The sequence below is a fragment of the Betta splendens genome, chromosome 22 (genome assembly GCF_900634795.4).
Source record: "Betta splendens chromosome 22, fBetSpl5.4, whole genome shotgun sequence".
NCBI classification, from domain to species: Eukaryota; Metazoa; Chordata; class Actinopteri; order Anabantiformes; family Osphronemidae; genus Betta; species Betta splendens.
Window position 1 is genome coordinate 15,357,576 of NC_040900.2, and position 18,898 is coordinate 15,376,473.

The 18,898-nt window shown below is 45.9% G+C and overlaps 1 protein-coding gene across 29 annotated transcripts in view; it reads right to left on the reverse strand.

The window, feature by feature from the left end:
- Nucleotides 1-2,107: 2,107 nt before the first annotated feature.
- myt1lb (myelin transcription factor 1-like, b) overlaps nt 2,108-18,898 on the reverse strand; it is a 227,492-nt gene continuing 210,701 nt past the window's right edge. For 25 of the 29 annotated variants that reach the window (XM_029138624.3, XM_055505627.1, XM_055505625.1 and 22 more), the window contains 11 exons: nt 18,330-18,454; nt 17,759-17,821; nt 16,972-17,040; nt 10,102-10,164; nt 9,840-9,923; nt 8,314-8,535; nt 7,754-7,848; nt 7,323-7,426; nt 7,058-7,201; nt 6,122-6,184; nt 2,108-5,730 (listed from right to left, as the gene is read on the reverse strand). In XM_029138624.3, the coding sequence (XP_028994457.1) occupies nt 5,590-5,730; nt 6,122-6,184; nt 7,058-7,201; nt 7,323-7,426; nt 7,754-7,848; nt 8,314-8,535; nt 9,840-9,923; nt 10,102-10,164; nt 16,972-17,040; nt 17,759-17,821; nt 18,330-18,454 (1,173 nt within the window). In that variant the 3' untranslated portion in view covers nt 2,108-5,589. The remainder of the gene's footprint in view (nt 5,731-6,121; nt 6,185-7,057; nt 7,202-7,322; nt 7,427-7,753; nt 7,849-8,313; nt 8,536-9,839; nt 9,924-10,101; nt 10,165-16,971; nt 17,041-17,758; nt 17,822-18,329; nt 18,455-18,898) is intronic. The other 4 variants (XM_055505633.1, XM_041069122.2, XM_041069124.2 and 1 more) reach the window with 3 other exon arrangements.

The following is an 18,898-nucleotide window of genomic DNA, read 5'->3' on the forward strand; positions in this document are numbered from 1 at the left end:
GTTTATAGCCAAAAATGGCCACAATAGGTTTATGCTGTAATTTTTTAGATTAATTAATTTTTGCTACTTTCACCGCATAAATATGTTAACTAGAATCGGTTCTTGTGTTGAGTATAAAATAGTAATTTTATTTTTAATATTTAATAATTTAAATGCTAGTTTGTTCGCATAATATACACTAGATAAGAAATAAAACAATGACAATTGTCTATATTCTTGGTGCCAAGGTGATTTTTGAATCATACAGGGCAGTCATACCACATATGCAACAAATTAACACAAACATTCATTTTCATGCATTATTTTTTTTGCAGAGACGGCAAAACAAAAAAAACTCCCTTTCATTGGGTTAGTGTCCAAAAATGGTCACAATGAGATTAAGCTGTTTTCCTTTTTTAGTTTTCTTTTTGCTCCTTTCACTGCATCAATATGTTAACTAGAATCCTTTCTTGTATTGAGTATAGAATATTAATTTATTTTTACTAATTTAATCACAAAACTAATAAACACTGTATAAACAAAGCAATGCTGTACATCATCACTAAATCATAATTTTTGGCAAGCAGTGGAGACCATACAGACTTTGCTGAACTCAAAAACATGAATGTGTTAAAAGGGTGTTGAATGAAGTAACATACATATAAAGTTAATTAATACTGATTACCAGTAATAATTACAGTTATTAGCCAATGCTTAAGTATGTCTAAAATGGGCTGAAATCATCATAATCACTTAAGGGGCTTGCAAAGACATAATATTGGAACAGTTACATTACATAAAGTTTTTTAATAGTCAGGCTCTGTGTATTATATGAAATCGAATCCCTGGTATAACTCCACATGTTCTTGGTCGCAGCACTATGTGGGTGAGAGTTGGTTGTGGTACAGTAGGATTTCCACCACTAACAATGCTAGCCTATTAGTGCTGTTGGCATTTCCAGACCCTGCAGGCACCGATCAAGAAATAAAACATTGCTTCAGTTTATTGTGCAGGGAATGAAGAACAGAGAGTCTCAGATTGGGTGTGTGTAGTATTAACTATGGAGGGGGGGCATAAAAACACTAGAAGTCCATATGGCATGCAGAATAATGTATACAACGTCCTATGATAAGGCACTGGAATAGTAGGTATACCTGGACAGAATAGGATAAAATAGAACTGTAGCTTATAGTTTTTTTGCTCCAATGTGATGTTAATATACTGACTAAATGCATAGGAATTAGATATAGCTGGTAACAAAAAAAGGATAATAAAATGTGTGTTCTATTGCCATTATCAGCTTGTAAATCAAAGACTTTGTATATAAGCACAGATTTATGAGCCAAAGAACGACGGACGCTACGCTAAATGCTACGTGTACATGTTCAAGTTTTGCCACATAAACTCCATATTACTGGAGAACAAATACCATTTACTGTTCTTCTGTCCTGGGTGATAGTCCAGTCATCATGTGCATTGCTAGCTCTTCCATAGAGCCCATATAAGGCATTTTATTGCCCTCATTTTTCTGCATTGTGATGCATCATCGACGTTTGGCTGATTCTGACTGGCACGCAGTGCTGTCAATCCCATATTGGTGATCCTAGGCCAATTCAATTCGGTTCTGACGTGTCAAATGACACCTCATTGACCACAGTCAGTTGTTGCTAGGAGATATGGCTGCACAGGACCATGCCCCCTAAAGAGGCTTTAATGGTTTGGACAAGTTGTACATGAGCTGTACGCTTTCATATGTAGGTGTAAATAAGCATTGTTTGGATACATTGATCACTTTTATTGTTATTTTAGGTGCTATAGTAGTGGAAAAACTTTAGAAATTTAGAAATCCACATTAGAAAACTTTCATTTCATCAAAGTCATCTTTTGCTGAATTTTTCTAGACAGAACTGAAAATTTGTGTGTTATTCATAAAAATTGTAAATGTAGCTATGCCATTTTTCAGAAGACCCGCAGAAATAAGACTTGGGGTTTAAAATGTTAATTTTAACCTGTTCAAATTAAAATAAATTCACTGTGAAGAAGGGCAGTTTCTTAGTAAAGAGGCACAGGTTGGATTTGCTGACATCTGCTGGTGGAGATAATACATAATACAGTTTTTTTACAGAGCTCTGGCAACACATTATTTTCTTTATTCAGAGTAAGATGTGTCAACATCCAGCATGACAAAAATTGTACAAAGTTCACAATTTATAAATGAAATATCACAGCAACTTGTGATCCCACACATTTATAGCAAAATTAAAATGTCAACAAATCCATGCTGTGTAGTACAAAAATAAATCAAACTTCAGTTCCACAGAGAGCACAATAGTTTATACAAAATCCCGTCTTTGTTAATGGTCACTGAAATCAATCTTAAAATAAACTGGCTCAAATAAAATAATAAACTCTGATGAATTCACAATAATTTATATGAAAAGTTAGCATTCTAAATATGTGACAACCTTACAGTCCCCTACAGATAGTCACAGATAAGTCTTTTCAGATTTGTTATTTATGTACCAACATTGGATGAGCAGCTGGTTTGTGCTTTAAAATCCCCTTTTTCCATTTTGACTGAAAATGAGAACAAATTCAAAAACTGGTGCTTGCTATTACTCTACTGAAGCATTACTATATTGGCAAAAAGCTGCAGACACAATGCTGTGAAAAGAAGAATATGCAGTCATGGGTAATGGTAGTAGAATCCTGAAAGAGGGCAGTAAACTACAATAGATTATGAGATTTAATCAGGTGAACGATAAGCACCTTTTGCATTAGCTCTCAAAAAGGCTAAGTCTGAACATGATCTCTAAGAGCTAGAACAAACAGAATGTAGGGGTGCATACAGTCAGGCATACAGGTGTGATGCTGGATTGTATCACCTCTTGAAGGTCTTGTTTCACCAGGCCTTCATCGCTTCTGCTTTTTAAAAAATTAATTGAATTGATTTGAATTGAATCCTTTGTACAGTGATTAGATATAAAGTGCTGCTGGGGGATAACTTTATCTTCCTAAAACATAGCTAAAAAATATGAAGGTTGTTACTGTTTTTACACTTGACAGCGGACAGTACAACCGCTGTGGTTATAATCATCCTCTTATTTAAAGTCCCTGTTTTTCATCTCCTGTTGGTACTAAACTCACTCCTACAGTGGCTCCAAGAAGTTGGTTCCTCCAATCGTGTGCCAAAGTGGTCACGTGTTAAATTGCACGGCGCCATATGTAAGGATAATATCTCAAAGACAAGTGCAAATAGTCTACTGGCACATAAGTGGGGACAGTGACCCTGTAAGTCCCGCTGTCATACATAAATACTCTTTACAAAACCCTCTGAAACCCTCCTTTTAGTCTCTCGGGTACTGCTTTTAGTTTCTGTAAGACCATCAAAACATGGAAACGAAGGTGTCCCTGTGCAAAATTGTACAGAAAAAAAGGTGAACTCATATAATTTCACTTCTGAAACGCAATGTTCTGGTTCCATCCTCTTTTTTAAAAAGTCTTTTTGTATTAAAAGATTTGTATAAAAATCAATATTATACATAGGCTATATTAAAAAGATTCATGTTACCCCGCTATGCTTATAAACAAGAAATTGCATATACCTAACCCTTTTTTCTGTTGCAGATTGTATCCCGTACCTATGATAAACAAATGATTCAATTTTTATATTGCTGAGCCATTATACATGATCGTAGCAACACAAGTCTCAGAGAGAATTGAGCAGATTTGATACTAGAAAGGCTAGAATGTTATCTCTATAGATTATTGTCTTTACACATAATTGCTATTGGAGAATACTTAAGTATGAGCATGTGAATGTATACACCGCGCAGACATGTACCTCTAGGAATTAATTGGCCCTCCTAGATAATGGGATTTACACCATCAGATTTCCGTGTAATGATGTTTACCATATAACTGTTCATACATACATTCATACAAACATCAGGTCAGTTCTCCTCTCTGGATTCATTACAGCACCAGTTATAGATGCCCCCACCTATAGCTACACATATTTTGTTTTTTTACCAAACAAAATGCAAATGTTCCTCAAGCATTGTCAGAATGCACCAGTTCTTGCTTTTGATCAATCTGCACGCAAGAAAACAAAGTAAAAAGGAAACTACCTAAAATCCTTAAGTCCAAAATAACCCCGTGATGAGGAAAAATGAGTAGCTTCCTTCTTGCTTGCAGTTTTTTCATAATGTCAGTGTCCAGGTTTTTCATCTAAAATGCTTTGTAGTCAAGCAATAAAATGTACTTCCATTATCATTTACTTAATTTTCAGAAATATACACTAAAAATGTGCATAAATGAGCAGCTAGTAAAATTACATGACACTATGTCAACTCATATGAAAACGTATAAAATGTGAATGTCCTCAAAATTATTTTGAGTTTTTTTTAAGTTCATCCTCAAAGCAAACCCCAAAAAGCAGAAAAGGAAAAAATAAAGTAATTATCTTGAGGTTTTTCTAAGCATAATACCTCTTTTTAATATAACTAAATTTATAATATACAGTTCTAAGAAAGAGCAGGTAAACTAAAGTACTGCAGCTTCCTGGTCTCTGCATGTGGTTACAAAATGTGATACAATCTTCACCATGTCACAAATGTCAACAAATGACATTTTTTATCTTGTTATTAGCTCCAACATCTTTATTTTTCCCACCCATAAATAAACAAGTGATAGTGAAAGATTATGCTTCAGCCCATATTGTTTTGAGGTCTGGCCAGCTTCTGAAGGATGACCTATATCCTGCATTGCAGCCAGTTGACAGCTGTGATAGACTCCAGCATGCTCATGACCCTTACAAGGTCAAAGTGGCAGAAAACATGAGTCGATTGATTCTCTTGTAGGTTTACTTTGATTTTTAGTATCAGATCAGGATCTGCTCAGATCATTCTGCTACGCATGTGTCACGGCTTCCTCTTAGCTCCATTAATCACTTTGATAGGATACCTGGAATTATCCCACCAGCTTTTTAGAACACATTTTTGATCTACTAGAAAGAAAGAATTCCTTCATAAGTCCTGATGTGAATACTTTGCCATCTAAGACTGATTCATGAACAAAGACGTTAACCAGCTGCAGTGAATTCTTCAAGTCTTTCGTGTTACTCTAAGGATCTTTGTTACCTCATTAAATATTCTGAATTGTGCCATTCAAGTGGTCTTGGCTGGGTGCATTGTTGTTTACTATCTGTAAATAAATTGACTGTTTTTGAATAGCAACCCAATTTGAGTGGCTTTATAAGTCTGGATATTTCTAAACCACACCTCGATTCTCATTTCATTTATTAAACCCAAGATTTGCTAACACCTAATCTAAGATGAACCATGTTTCTTTTTCCAGCATTACTCTTTATTTCTATTAGGTGTATTCAAAAAAGACAGATCATGACTGTTTGTATTTTATCAGCATAAAAATAATGTGTTTGTTGACATTTGTTTCTTTGGTGATGATTAGACCAACGTTACCATAACCTTTTCTCGACTGTATAACTAAAACAGTTACTTCACTGAACTGAAGAGATTAAATCATCATTGGTATGTGGATACACCATCACACCAACTAAGGGAACCAAAACTTCCCTCAGCTGGATAGTTACACTTGGATTCCTTGAACAGCTTGCTTGATATTTTCCAATAGAGCTTTGTTTTCTGGACTCTGGTACTGGTCTTGGTTTGCGTACATATCCGTTAGCGTGGTCACATAGGCATCAAAGTTCTGCTCGCTTATTGGCTCCTGTATGACCAAAGACATAACATGAAGATAATTAGAGGAAAACAAGCTTTACAATGTATTACACTTCATCACACATTCCTAACATGTAATTTTAGATTCACATTATTGTTTTGCAGTGTTGTGAATGATCGGGTAGACAACTTGGCAGCAAAGCTAAGGGCCACCAATCTATGTGCTTTTGTACATCCTCTGATATGTTTCTTCCTGGATTACAAGGCTAAGAGATACTGTATGTGATTTATCCCATCAAGCATGATTCTAATTAAATAATATAATTATATAGGATTATCGTGGTTTCAGCTATGAACAGTGGAAATCTGCTTTAATTCTTCCATTCAGTATTAAAATACAGTACATGGAATAACAGGTTAAATGAGGTGAAGTAACTTACTTGCTGGTGCAACTGTAAGCAGCTGTTATTCCGTAATGGCTGTTCTTTGTGTGTCAATGGTTTCTATGGAGGGAAATAAGGGAGACACTTCTTTTAGCCTGAGAAACCCAGTTGCTATTTTCACATTTACCACAAAGTGGCAGTATTTCGCGCTTAGTCACATACTGGAAACTTAAGAAAACAAACATACTGGATGAATAGAACCTGGTGGCTATAATGTTGTGGTGGTGGATAACCTACTATGATTTGCTACTAATGCTAGGTGTCAGCGCACACAGCGTAGGAGCTGCTCAGAAATCCCCAGTTGACCTCTGTCCACCACCAGAGTAGAATCACCAAGGTGGTGAGGGTAAATTATGACATAAAAGACACTAGCACAGAGCCAGATCAGTCAGTGGAATTGCTTTAAAGTGTTTAAATTAATTTTGTGCCACTATTTCCTATCTGAACACTTTCATCAAAAAATACTAGAGGATATGAGAATACAATGAATCAGACAAAATTTGTCTAAGTCATTTTATTTTTGTATTCTGATGTTTAGCTTATTCAGTTAATGGTAACTAATCCTTTGTTAAAAAATATAAAATATATTTTATTGTGAAGGATGAAAAGTACAATTTTCTGAAAATACAAAACCATGCTGTAACACACATAAGTCTACAATAAATGCTATCACCACACTCAGTAAAGCACATACAAAACCCAAATATAGACGGAAAACTTGTGTTGCTACTACTTAATTACTAAAAATTATATGTCCAATCAAACCTAATTTCAACTCCCCCTTGCTGTTTGAAAGAAATGCTCCACATTTTAAAACTAAGCATGCACATTACACTAGGTTAATGTTAAAAACATAGATAAACGAATAAGCTGCTATAATGCTATGATTTGCATTCTGCAACTTGCCGGCTTGCCATTCCTGGTGGCCCTTACCATATGAGGGAGCTGGACATTAGCTAAACTGTTAATCAGTGACTGGCTGAGGTTGGCCAGCTCATGCAGGAGAGATTCATTTTGCTGTTCAATCACCTTGTTTTCCTCCTCTATGGACTTCAGGTTGGACTCCATTGTTGTAATCTGGGTGGTGGAAAAGCGGTGACAGGATATTAGAGACTGGCTCCACCATTTCCACTGCTTACTTACAGTAGACATCAATAAATGCAGATGATGTACATGTGGCAGACAGGAAGTGACTTACCTGTGTTCTAAGTTTGATCATGTCTGCTTCCACTTGTGAATTAGATTCACTTAAATCTTTGATTTCCTCATCCAGCTGTTTGATATCCTCCTCTTGCTCTAGCCCTGCAGATGAGGAGAAGCATTAGAACTGATGTTTTAACATCAATCCTCAGTCGTAAATTAGCCATATTATGGTAGCTCAGTTTTTCTAGGCTGAAGTCTCTTCTCATTACTGTATGTTCAGCTCTTGAATGGTACAGTGATTCATTTCCTGTGTGTGTGTGTGTGTGTGTGTGTGTGTGTGTGTGTGTGTGTACTGGAGCAACACACCCACTCACACAAACTTTTCTGACTGGTTTATTATGTGAAATTATTTTGAAACCTATTCAAGAAAATCTCTTTATACCTATTTTGCTGATTGGCTGTATTGTGTTGGTGAAAAATAGTTACCATTGCTGGTACGCTGCTGTTTTATTGTTAGCATTTCAACTCCAGAGAGCCTGGCTTTCCTCATGGCAGAGGTGGCCCGTGGACAACCTGACAGACTGGAGGCAGCGACAAGACAGAGTTAATGCTTCATTGTTCAACACATACTTTTTGCCAATGTGATTCAATATTTATAGACCTTTATGGTTTAGCATCAAATTTAAAGCCAAACATACCCTGACATTACCCTGCTATTATGGGTCCAAACACATTGGGTCCTACATTTGTGATAATGCAACTAAAGGTCAATTCTTGCCTTCTATTGAATTAGTTGAGAAACTGTGACAGCATCAGGGGTTATTTATAGGTTAAAACTTAAAACCCAATACTGCTACAGACTGCTACTTACTGTACTAAGCCAAATATTACTGCCCAATAACAACAATGATAATCATCATCACCGACACCTGGACATCATCATCGACATTCATAGCTTAAACAATAAGTAAAACACATGCTGAGAAGAAACCAATCACAGTCCAGTTATATTTATTTAGTCAAGTAGCCACTATCGCTGTACCCACCTTCGATGTGTCAGAAAGCTCCCGCTGACATGACCCGAACCGTCACAGCCTGGTGTCGGGCAGGACATGCCCTCCGTCTTGCCAGACTTCCATGTGAACTGAATTCCATTTAGGTAGCCATCCTTTTGTCTCTTAGCTGCAATGGGGCATCCGGATGCACTTCTGTGAGAAGCATACTTTCCTGTCACATGTCCCTGACCATCACAGCCTGGGACTGGACACCTGGGGGTTGAAGAGTGTAATGGTTAGTCCAAGCAATGAATTAGCATAGATTAAAGATGATTCATCCATCATACTGAAGATATGATTCCCTTTTCAACATGAGTGACATTTTCACTTGATCACTTTAGTGTGTGTGATTTTTTCTATACTAACTGCAAATTAACAGCTTCATTAAAAGAAAATCTGATTAACATGGTTAAATCTGATGAATGATTACATTGTTTGCTAATCACTGAGCATATCACAAAGGCTTCAACTTTACTAAAAAACTTGTTTGCTATGCACTTTTTCTTATCTTCTGTCAGGGCTTATTGGCTTAAGCCATAAAGGTTTCAGCTGCCTGAATCAGATACTGAATACTGTATCCTCTAAATACTGCATCAGTGACCTTGGAGCCAAACTGAGAGGACCTGCTAGCAAACAAATTCCCCTGTGTGATAAGAACTATGTGTGGTACTGCATCAGTTCAGAGGAACCAGGTAAGTGCCTCCTAGAAGGGACAGTGTGGTTAAGTGCATGTAGAAGTGATAGTGCCACAGTATTCAATAGGAAAACGTATAAAGCCTTCCTAAAATTATATATGAAAAAATTCGGACGGTAACACATGGTACACTGTGCTGCACACTAAGCTGCAGTGATAAGACATTTACTTCTTTTCCTTTATGTTTAAAGAGTGAATTTAAATATTTCACTGAGACACCATAGTGTCAGACAAGCATATGCACTGCCAGGGATACCTGTAGGTAACTGTCCAAGGAATCCAACACAATGACAGAATTGAGGATGGACAAAGTGTGCTGCTTGTGCTCTGCATCACTAGAGAAATCAATGCAGCTGCAGGCCCATTGTGGAATTTAGGTTCAGTCCAATCAATTCCTCTCAGCCTGCCTCTATCTCTCCCCATCCGTCTGTGTCTTTTCTTAAGGGTGTGTCTGCAGGAGTTCACCAGAGACTGCAGATTCCCCCACTCGAAAACTGCTACAAGCTTGCAATTCTGAAGCTTCTCCTGCACCACCCCCTGATGTCTTTTAAACCTCACACCAAATCTGTCTTATCAGAGCTATTACAAATGTATGACTTCCTGCGTCATTACATACTGTACAGTACCAGAGATACTGATTTCCAATATAGCCAATTGAATTTTAAACTTGCAAACATAATTTTAAAATGAATTTTATTTATATTTTAAATTTCTTTTGTGTTTTACATGGTAATTATGTAAAGTAATCAGGAACCAGTGAGGAAGAAAAGACTTCGGTATCAGGGCTTTAGAATGAGAGACTGATGATCAGTGTCTACTGTACCTGATAGGCTCCTGGTCTTCCTTGTTCTCTTTACTGTGGATGATCTTTATCCCACTTTTTCTGGCCCGCGGACACCCTGAGAGACTGCAGATAAATGGCAGTGTTACAAAGCTGAAACACACATTAGTGCGTGTTATGTGAAAGAGAGATTAGAGTCAAAGCAAGTGAGTGTAACAATACAGTATGAGGCAGGAATGAGACACATTAATGCATGTACTGCTGCAGAACGTAGAGATGTGTATGTGAGTGCATGTGTGTGTACCTTCTGTGTGAAGCGTAGTTGCCAGTGATATGTCCCGAACCATCGCACCCTGGTGTCGGGCACCTGGGGCACAAAACACACAAAGGACTCAGGGCCTACAGCAAAAGTACTGATCTTATGACCAATGTACTATTGTAAATTATTAGAAATACTGTATTTAAAATCTGTCTTCTAAAAGAGCTAGATACTGTAGTTCACTTACTCAAACATGAGGATATAGGACTATAAAGCTAATATTTCAACACAATCTTTAAAGTATTTATGGCAGCAGGTTATATGAACTTAGACAAAGTACACTATGACCTGTGTGTGTCCTAATGCAGGAGGAGGTCAACCCATGCACTTTGAGACTCATTGGTCTCTGAACAACAATGGATTTTCATACACAATACTTGATAATTGAAAAGCATCCATAAGCTGGTTTCATGCTTTTTATAGATCCTTAAAAAGCAGGAAAAATAGTGAAATGTATTTATAATGGAAAATGCTTAAATACTGTATGGAATATTTACTTCTTTATATATTGAACTGTTTATCTCTAATACGTTTGACCTGTAATTGTCATGATCTGGCTTTGTGTTTCTAGTTGTTTCCTGTTTTATTTTGGTAGTCTCCTGGTTTCTGTGTCTGCTCAAGCTTCACTTCCGGTTCATGTCCTGTCACAGCTGTCCCTGCTTCACCTGGTCATTACCCACACCTGCACTCTGTTAGTCATCAAGTCACTGTGTATTTAACCACCACCTGTGTCCTTAGTTCCCTGCCAGATTGTTGAGTTTCGTGAGTTTCCTGAGTGTCTTTAGTTTCCCGAGTTCCTTGAGTCTTCTTGAAGTTTCCCGTGTTTCGTGTTCCGTGTTCCTCGTGTTTTGTTCCCGTTTGCTTTCACCGTCGTTTCCTGCCTGACCCTGGACTACTATCTGACCGTGAGTTTTGCTTTATCCCTGCCTGTACTTTTGCCGTGACCTTCCGTGTATCGAACCTCGCCTACGTACTGAACTCGAGATCGCCTGCTCCCCTTTGTAACTTTTGCTGAGCCTTTTGTGTATGACCTGGACCGTCTGACTCCGCTTATAGCAATAAACCTGTGTTTGATCATTATCCTGCCTCGGTGCTGTGCATGTGGGTCCTTTATCTGCCGATCCGTGACAGAACAATCTGGCCAGACTTGGACCCAGCCAGCACTCAGCCTCCGGTCAGGTCAGTGACTGTTTTTTCTCGTTCCTTTTTTTTTAAACGGCGAGTATTATTCACCCGAGGGAGCATGGAGTTTACCTGCGCCGAGTTACCTAGCGACCTCCAAGTTTATTTTAAAATCCTCGCGGAGGATTACCGAGCGCCGTGGAGGTGGCTATATTGACTCTGGAGGACGAGGACAGCTTGTTAGAGCGCCCCAGTGTTCATCGCCTCTATGAGCGGTTGTGCGCAAGGTTCGAAGAGTTAAGCGACGTGCTCCGCACCACGCCAGCCCCGGGCGCACCGCCGATGGTTTCGGTTTCCTCCTCCCAGCCCCGCCGGACCGTCGTGTCTGCTTCAACCTGCCCAGCTCCATGTTTGCCCCGCTGAGAGGATTTCCTGCACTCATGCGGTCCCCCGTCTCCAGTCCAGCCGCGCGCTGTTCCGTCTCCAGTCCAGCCGCGCGCTGTTCCGTCTCCAGTCCAGCCGCGCGCTGTTCAGTCTCCAGTCCAGCCGCGCGCTGTTCAGTCTCCAGTCCAGCCGCGCGCTGTTCAGTCTCCAGTCCAGCCGCGCGCTGTTCAGTCTCCAGTCCAGCCGCGCGCTGTTCAGTCTCCAGTCCAGCCGCGCGCTGTTCAGTCTCCAGTCCAGCCGCGCGCTGTTCAGTCTCCAGTCCAGCCGCGCGCTGTTCAGTCTCCAGTCCAGCCGCGCGCTGTTCAGTCTCCAGTCCAGCCGCGCGCTGTTCAGTCTCCAGTCCAGCCGCGCGCTGTTCAGTCTCCAGTCCAGCCGCGCGCTGTTCAGTCTCCAGTCCAGCCGCGAGCTGTTCAGTCTCCAGCTCAGCCGCGAGCTGTTCAGTCTCCAGCTCAGCCGCGAGCTGTTCAGTCTCCAGCTCAGCCGCGTTTTGCCCAGTCTCCAGCTCAGCCGCGTTTTGCCCAGTCTCCAGCTCAGCCGCGTTTTGCCCAGTCTCCAGCTCAGCCGCGTTTTGCCCAGTCTCCAGCTCAGCCGCGTTTTGCCCAGTCTCCAGCTCAGCCGCGTTTTGCCCAGTCTCCAGCTCAGCCGTGTTTTGCCCAGTCTCCAGCTCAGCCGTGTTTTGCCCAGTCTCCAGCTCAGCCGTGTTTTGCCCAGTCTCCAGCTCAGCCGTGTTTTGCCCAGTCTCCAGCTCAGCCGTGTTTTGCCCAGTCTCCAGCTCAGCCGTGTTTTGCCCAGTCTCCAGCTCAGCCGTGTTTTGCCCAGTCTCCAGCTCAGCCGTGTTTTGCCCAGTCTCCAGCTCAGCCGTGTTTTGCCCAGTCTCCAGCTCAGCCATGCTTCGCTCAGGCTCCAGTCGCAGTTCAGCCTCGCCACGCTCAGGTTCCAGCTCCAGCCCAGTCGAGCCCAGTCCAGCCGAGCCCAGTCCAGATCCCAGTCCAGGTCCCAGTCCAGTCGAGCCCAGTCCAGTCGAGCCCAGTCCAGTCGAGCCCAGTCCAGTCGAGCCCAGTCCAGATCCCAGTCCAGTCGAGCCCAGTCCAGTCGAGCCCAGTCCAGATCCCAGTCTAGGTCCCAGTCCAGTCGAGCCTAGTCCAGTCGAGCCCACTCCAGATCCCAGTCCAGGTCCCAGTCCAGTCGAGCCCAGCCCAGTCGAGCCCAGTCCAGGTTCCAGCCCAGTCGAGTCACGTCCAGGCCCCCGTTCAGTCCGGTCACGTTCAGGTCCAGTCGAGTCTAGCCCATGTTCCAGTCCAGTCGAGTCACGTCCCAGTCCAGTCCAGTCACGCTCAGTCCTTGTCCCAGTCAGAGGGCACCGTCCGTCTGACGAGTGTTGGTTCCACCCAATCAGGCCCGACGTCTCCTCCGTCGAGCTCGGCAGCTGTAAGCAGTCATGCCGGCTCCGGAGGGGACGCCGTCCCAGTTCCTGTCGACCCGTTAGGGGTCGTTCCTGTCCCCGTCGGCTCCAGTAAGGACGCCGTTTCAGTCCCTGCCGGCTCCTGTGAGGAGCCTGAGAGCAGCGCCGCCGGCTCCTGTGAGGAGCCTGAGAGCAGCGCCGCCGGCTCTAGTAAGGACGCCGTTCCTGTTCCTGTTCCAGTCCCTGTCGGCCATGTTGCGGCCGTTCCAGTCCCTGTCGGCCATGTTGCGGCCGTTCCAGTCCCTGTCGGCCATGTTGCGGCCGTTCCAGTCCCTGTCGGCCATGTTGCGGCCGTTCCAGTCCCTGTCGGCCATGTTGCGGCCGTTCCAGTCCCTGTCGGCCATGTTGCGGCCGTTCCAGTCCCTGTCGGCCATGTTGCGGCCGTTCCAGTCCCTGTCGGCCAAGTTGCGGTCGTTCCTGTCCCTGTCGGCCAAGTTGCGGTCGTTCCTGTCCCTGTCGGCCAAGTTGCGGTCGTTCCTGTCCCTGTCGGCCAAGTTGCGGTCGTTCCTGTCGGCCAAGTTGAGGTCGTTCCTGTCGGCCATGTTGAGGTCGTTCCTGTCTCTGGTCCTGTTCCCGTCGGCCAAGTACAGGCTGCCCCAGTTCCCGTTCCCGTCGGCCAAGTACAGGCTGCCCCAGTTCCCGTTCCCGTCGGCCAAGTAGAGGCTGCCCCAGTTCCCGTTCCCGTCGGCCAAGTAGAGGCTGCCCCAGTTCCCGTTCCCGTCGGCCAAGTAGAGGCTGCCCCAGTTCCCGGTTCCGTCGGCCAAGTAGAGGCTGCTCCAGTTCCCGTTCCCGTCGGCCAAGTAGAGGCTGCTCCAGTTCCCGTTCCCGTCGGCCAAGTAGAGGCTGCTCCAGTTCCCGTTCCCGTCGGCCCTGTAGTGGTCGTTCCAGTCCCCGTTCCCGTCGGCCCTGTAGCGGTCGTTCCAGTCCCCGTTCCTGTCGGCCCGAGAGAGGTCGTTCCAGTCCCCGTTCCTGTCGGCCCGAGAGAGGTCGTTCCAGTCCCCGTTCCTGTCGGCCCGAGAGGTCGTTCCAGTCCCCGTTCCTGTCGGCCCGAGAGAGGTCGTTCCAGTCCCTGTCACCCTCGGAGCCGCAGCGCCCGCCGGCCTCCAGGAGGAGGCGACGCCTGCCGCAGCTCCTGCGGGCCTCCAGGAGGAGGCGGCGCCAGCTGCGGTCCCTGCGCGCCTCCAGGAGGAGGCGGCGCCAGCTGCGGTCCCTGCGCGCCTCCAGGAGGAGGTCGCGCCAGCTGCGGTCCCTGCGCGCCTCCAGGAGGAGGTCGCGCCAGCTGCAGTCCCTGCGCACCTCCAGGAGGAGGTCGCGCCAGCTGCGGTCCCTGCGCACCTCCAGGAGGAGGTCGCGCCAGCTGCGGTCCCTGCGCACCTCCAGGAGGAGGTCGCGCCAGCTGCGGTCCCTGCGCACCTCCAGGAGGAGGTCGCGCCAGCTGCGGTCCCTGCGCACCTCCAGGAGGAGGTCGCGCCAGCTGCGGTCCCTGCGCACCTCCAGGAGGAGGTCGCGCCAGCTGCGGTCCCTGCGCACCTCCAGGAGGAGGTCGCGCCAGCTGCGGTCCCTGCGCACCTCCAGGAGGAGGTCGCGCCAGCTGCAGCTCCTGCGCACCTCCAGGAGGAGGTCGCGCCAGCTGCAGTCCCTGCGCACCCCCAGGAGGAGGTCGCGCCAGCTGCAGTCCCTGCGCACCTCCAGGAGGAGGTTGCGCCAGCTGCAGTCCCTGCGCACCTCCAGGAGGAGGTTGCGCCAGCTGCAGTCCCTGCGCACCTCCAGGAGGAGGTTGCGCCAGCTGCAGTCCCTGCGCACCTCCAGGAGGAGGTCGCGCCAGCTGCAGTCCCTGCCGACCTCCAGGAGGAGGCGGCGCCAGCGGGAGCTGCTGCCGCGGTTCCCGCCGACATCCAGGAGGAGGCGGTGCCAGCTGGAGCTGCTGTCGCGGTTCCCGCCGACATCCAGGAGGAGGCGGCGCCAGCTGGAGTTGCTGTCGCGGTTCCAGCCGACCTCCAGGAGGAGGTCGCCCCCGTCCTAGTTCCAGCCGACCTCCAGGAGGAGGTCGCCCCCGTCCTAGCTCCAGCCGACCTCCAGGAGGAGGTCGCACCCGTCCTAGCTCCAGCCGACCTCCAGGAGGAGGTCGCACCCGTCCTAGCTCCAGCCGACCTCCAGGAGGAGGTCGCTCCAGCATCGGTTCCTGGCGGCCCGGCTCCGGCCGCACCTGCATCGGTTCCTGGCGGCCCGGCTCCGGCCGCACCTGCATCGGTTCCGGGCGGCCCGGCTCCGGCCGCACCTGCATCGGTTCCTGGCGGCCCGCCTCTGGTTCCTGCCTCGTCTCCACGTCTGTCTTCGCCTCTGGTTCCTGCCTCGTCTCCACGTCTGTCTTCGCCTCTGGTTCCTGCCTCGTCTCCACGTCTGTCTTTGCCTCTGGTTCCTGCCTCGTCTCCACGTCTGTCTTCGCCTCTGGTTCCTGCCTCGTCCCCACGTCTGTCTTCGCCGCTGGTTCCTGTTTCTCGTCGCGGTGGTCCAAGGAGGACGCCGCTGGTTCTTGTTTCCCGTCGCGGTGGTCCAAGGAGGACGCTGTTGGTTCCGGTTTCTCGTCGCGGTGGTCCAAGGAGGACGCCGCTGGTTTCCCTGCACTCTGGCGGAGGTCCGGATGCATAGTTATCTCGTGGACTGGTGGCCTCGCCCGCGGCGCATCCGGCGGTGTGGATGGCGCTGCCTCCTGCGGCGACGTCCGCCTCGACTCCTCAGCCCCTCGGATCAGCGTCCGCCTGGAGGACGTCGCCATTCGGGGTGGTCCCCGGGGACGTCGGCCCAGCTCAAGGGCACTAAGAGGGCCACCCTGGCTCAGCGGCTGCTGAGCAGGATCTCGCCACGCCGTCACCCTCCGTGAGGGAATCCCTGGACTTTGTGTTTTTCCTGTTCGTGGACTTTTGTTTTGTCGTGTGGACTCTTGTTTTGGCCCTCCTCCGGTCCTCCCTCCACCCACCCTGCTCGTTTGCCTTGAGGGGTTGGGATTCGGTCCCTCCTCCTGGGACCACCCTCCGCCCGCCCTGGTTTGGGGGGGGGGCTTCCGTGGGCGCCGTGGAAGGCGCCATGGGGGGGGGGGTACTGTCATGATCTGGCTTTGTGTTTCTAGTTGTTTCCTGTTTTATTTTGGTAGTCTCCTGGTTTCTGTGTCTGCTCAAGCTTCACTTCCGGTTCATGTCCTGTCACAGCTGTCCCTGCTTCACCTGGTCATTACCCACACCTGCACTCTGTTAGTCATCAAGTCACTGTGTATTTAACCACCACCTGTGTCCTTAGTTCCCTGCCAGATTGTTGAGTTTCGTGAGTTTCCTGAGTGTCTTTAGTTTCCCGAGTTCCTTGAGTCTTCTTGAAGTTTCCCGTGTTTCGTGTTCCGTGTTCCTCGTGTTTTGTTCCCGTTTGCTTTCACCGTCGTTTCCTGCCTGACCCTGGACTACTATCTGACCGTGAGTTTTGCTTTATCCCTGCCTGTACTTTTGCCGTGACCTTCCGTGTATCGAACCTCGCCTACGTACTGGACTCGAGATCGCCTGCTCCCCTTTGTAACTTTTGCTGAGCCTTTTGTGTATGACCTGTACCGTCTGACTCCGCTTATAGCAATAAACCTGTGTTTGATCATTATCCTGCCTCGGTGCTGTGCATGTGGGTCCTTTATCTGCCGATCCGTGACAGTAATAAACTATCCACACGGTACAGTAGATCATATTGTTCTGTTCTAATTTCACTAGTTCAAGTTAGTTGTTTCACAAAGGTGTTGGTTCAAGCGCAGGATCAGGCGTATGTGTGTAGCAGCGGGTCCTTTCCCGTCTTACTTGAGCTCTTGTGCGTTGTTGGCCAGCATGCTTCGAATGCTTTTATCAGCTAGAGGGCAACCTGAGAGACTGAAAATACATTGGTGGACCATTAGATTACCCATCATCTCAGAGCTGGCAATCTACACATACAAATATATGTAAAACATTGACCAGAAAATGAAAAGAAAAGCAATGATGTACAATACAGGAAATGCAGGGAGTTGACATAAAGAAAAAAAAACAGGTAGAAAGACAATAAAAAGGCTTCATAGGCTTTTAGACATAAAGAGAGTATTTGTATTTGTATGTAACAAGAAGGAAGACTTGATCGCATGCACATTTTCCTCTGCACTGTAGAACAGTTCAGGACTGGTGAAAAATACGATACAATATAGTTATATTTGAAACAACAACGTAAACTTCTCTAGGGACATGTCATGTATCTAGAGGATGAATGTCAGCCTGCATGATTATATCATTCAGTCCTTGAAGAGTCATCTCACACCACAACAATCAACAATTCTGCTAAAGTGTTTTTGATGAATGGTTAATGCTTAGTCTGCATTGCAGTGAAGGGCGAGGGCCTGGAGGACTGAACAACAAATTCTGAAAGGCTTAGTAGGCTTCATACAGAGCCCACTGAGATATGAAGTGTTTGGCCAGAAAATTAGCACATATTTAATTTTTTGATACCAAAGTTGTCAAATAAGTACAAGACACAGGTGTTTGACAGCATAGTCGAGGTAAGCTGAAAACAATAAAGAGAAATAGACTTAGAATCCACCAGGAGAAAAGGAAGTCACACCTTCGATGTGAGGCGAAATTGCTCGTCAAGTGACCACTTCCATCACACCCCGGTGTGGGACATCTGCCACCGGAAAAATAGACAGATTTATAAGCCCAAGACGAAGGAAAAGAAAATGTAAAAATTACAGGACAAATGGGTTGTTTCAGATTTTTTTGTTCTATTGTTGGTTTCATTGTTTCCAGTTTAGCTTCACTGTCTGTGAATTTTACTGTTGTTCCTGAGATCTACTACACTTTCTATGGCAGAGTACTAACAGCTAGTGGTGTGCCTTATAAAGTAAAGGCATTACACGAATGAAGCCATCAGCACAGGTTACCACCTGGAAGGATCAGCGTGGACAAATGGAAAAAGCGATTAAATAAAAGTCATACGGCAAGCCAATTCCAGCAGCACAGCATGGGGGGGGGGGGGGGGAATAGAAGAGGCAGTCCTTTGAGGTTAACTGGAACAAAGGGGAGGATGAAAACAAAAAAAACAAATGATGGGATGAGGGGACAACAAAAAGAAGCAAGAGGGGTCAGGTGGGCAGGAGGAACACTGGGACACCCAAGCAGTAGGGGACCCTTACGTTATCAGGTCCTTCTTACTCTCCTTGTACTGGACAAACTTGGGCTTGGGGCTGGACATGTTATTAACATCTGTGGTGTAGGAGCGATCCTCTAGCAAGTCGTGGAAAGGATCCAGGTCTTCCGACTTGGTGGGAACACAGGAAGGAGAAGAAAAACAGGGAAGGAAAAGATGAGAGAGAGATGATTTTGTTCATCATTATGTATTATGTGAATTCGTTTATACTGTTCTTCAGTCTGTGGAGGTTTGTATTTAAAGCTATGGTCATGTACATAAAGCATCCTGTGTGTGCGTGTGTGCGCGCATGTGTGTGTGTGTGTGTGTGTGTTTCACAAAAGCGTGCATCCTTGTAATTCACCAATCAGACACCAGATGACACTGTGGTGCAGCATTACACCGATGCTGACATGTGGGCTGTGCTTTGTCTGTCGCATGTGCAGCCAGGGCACAGCAGCCATTGATGCAAATCCTCTTCTATTTCCTGCGTGCTTGTTGTGTATGTACAGTAATGCTTATAAAGAGACAGGTCCACATACAGCCCAAATTATCCAGTGCTCAAGCTGCCTCAGA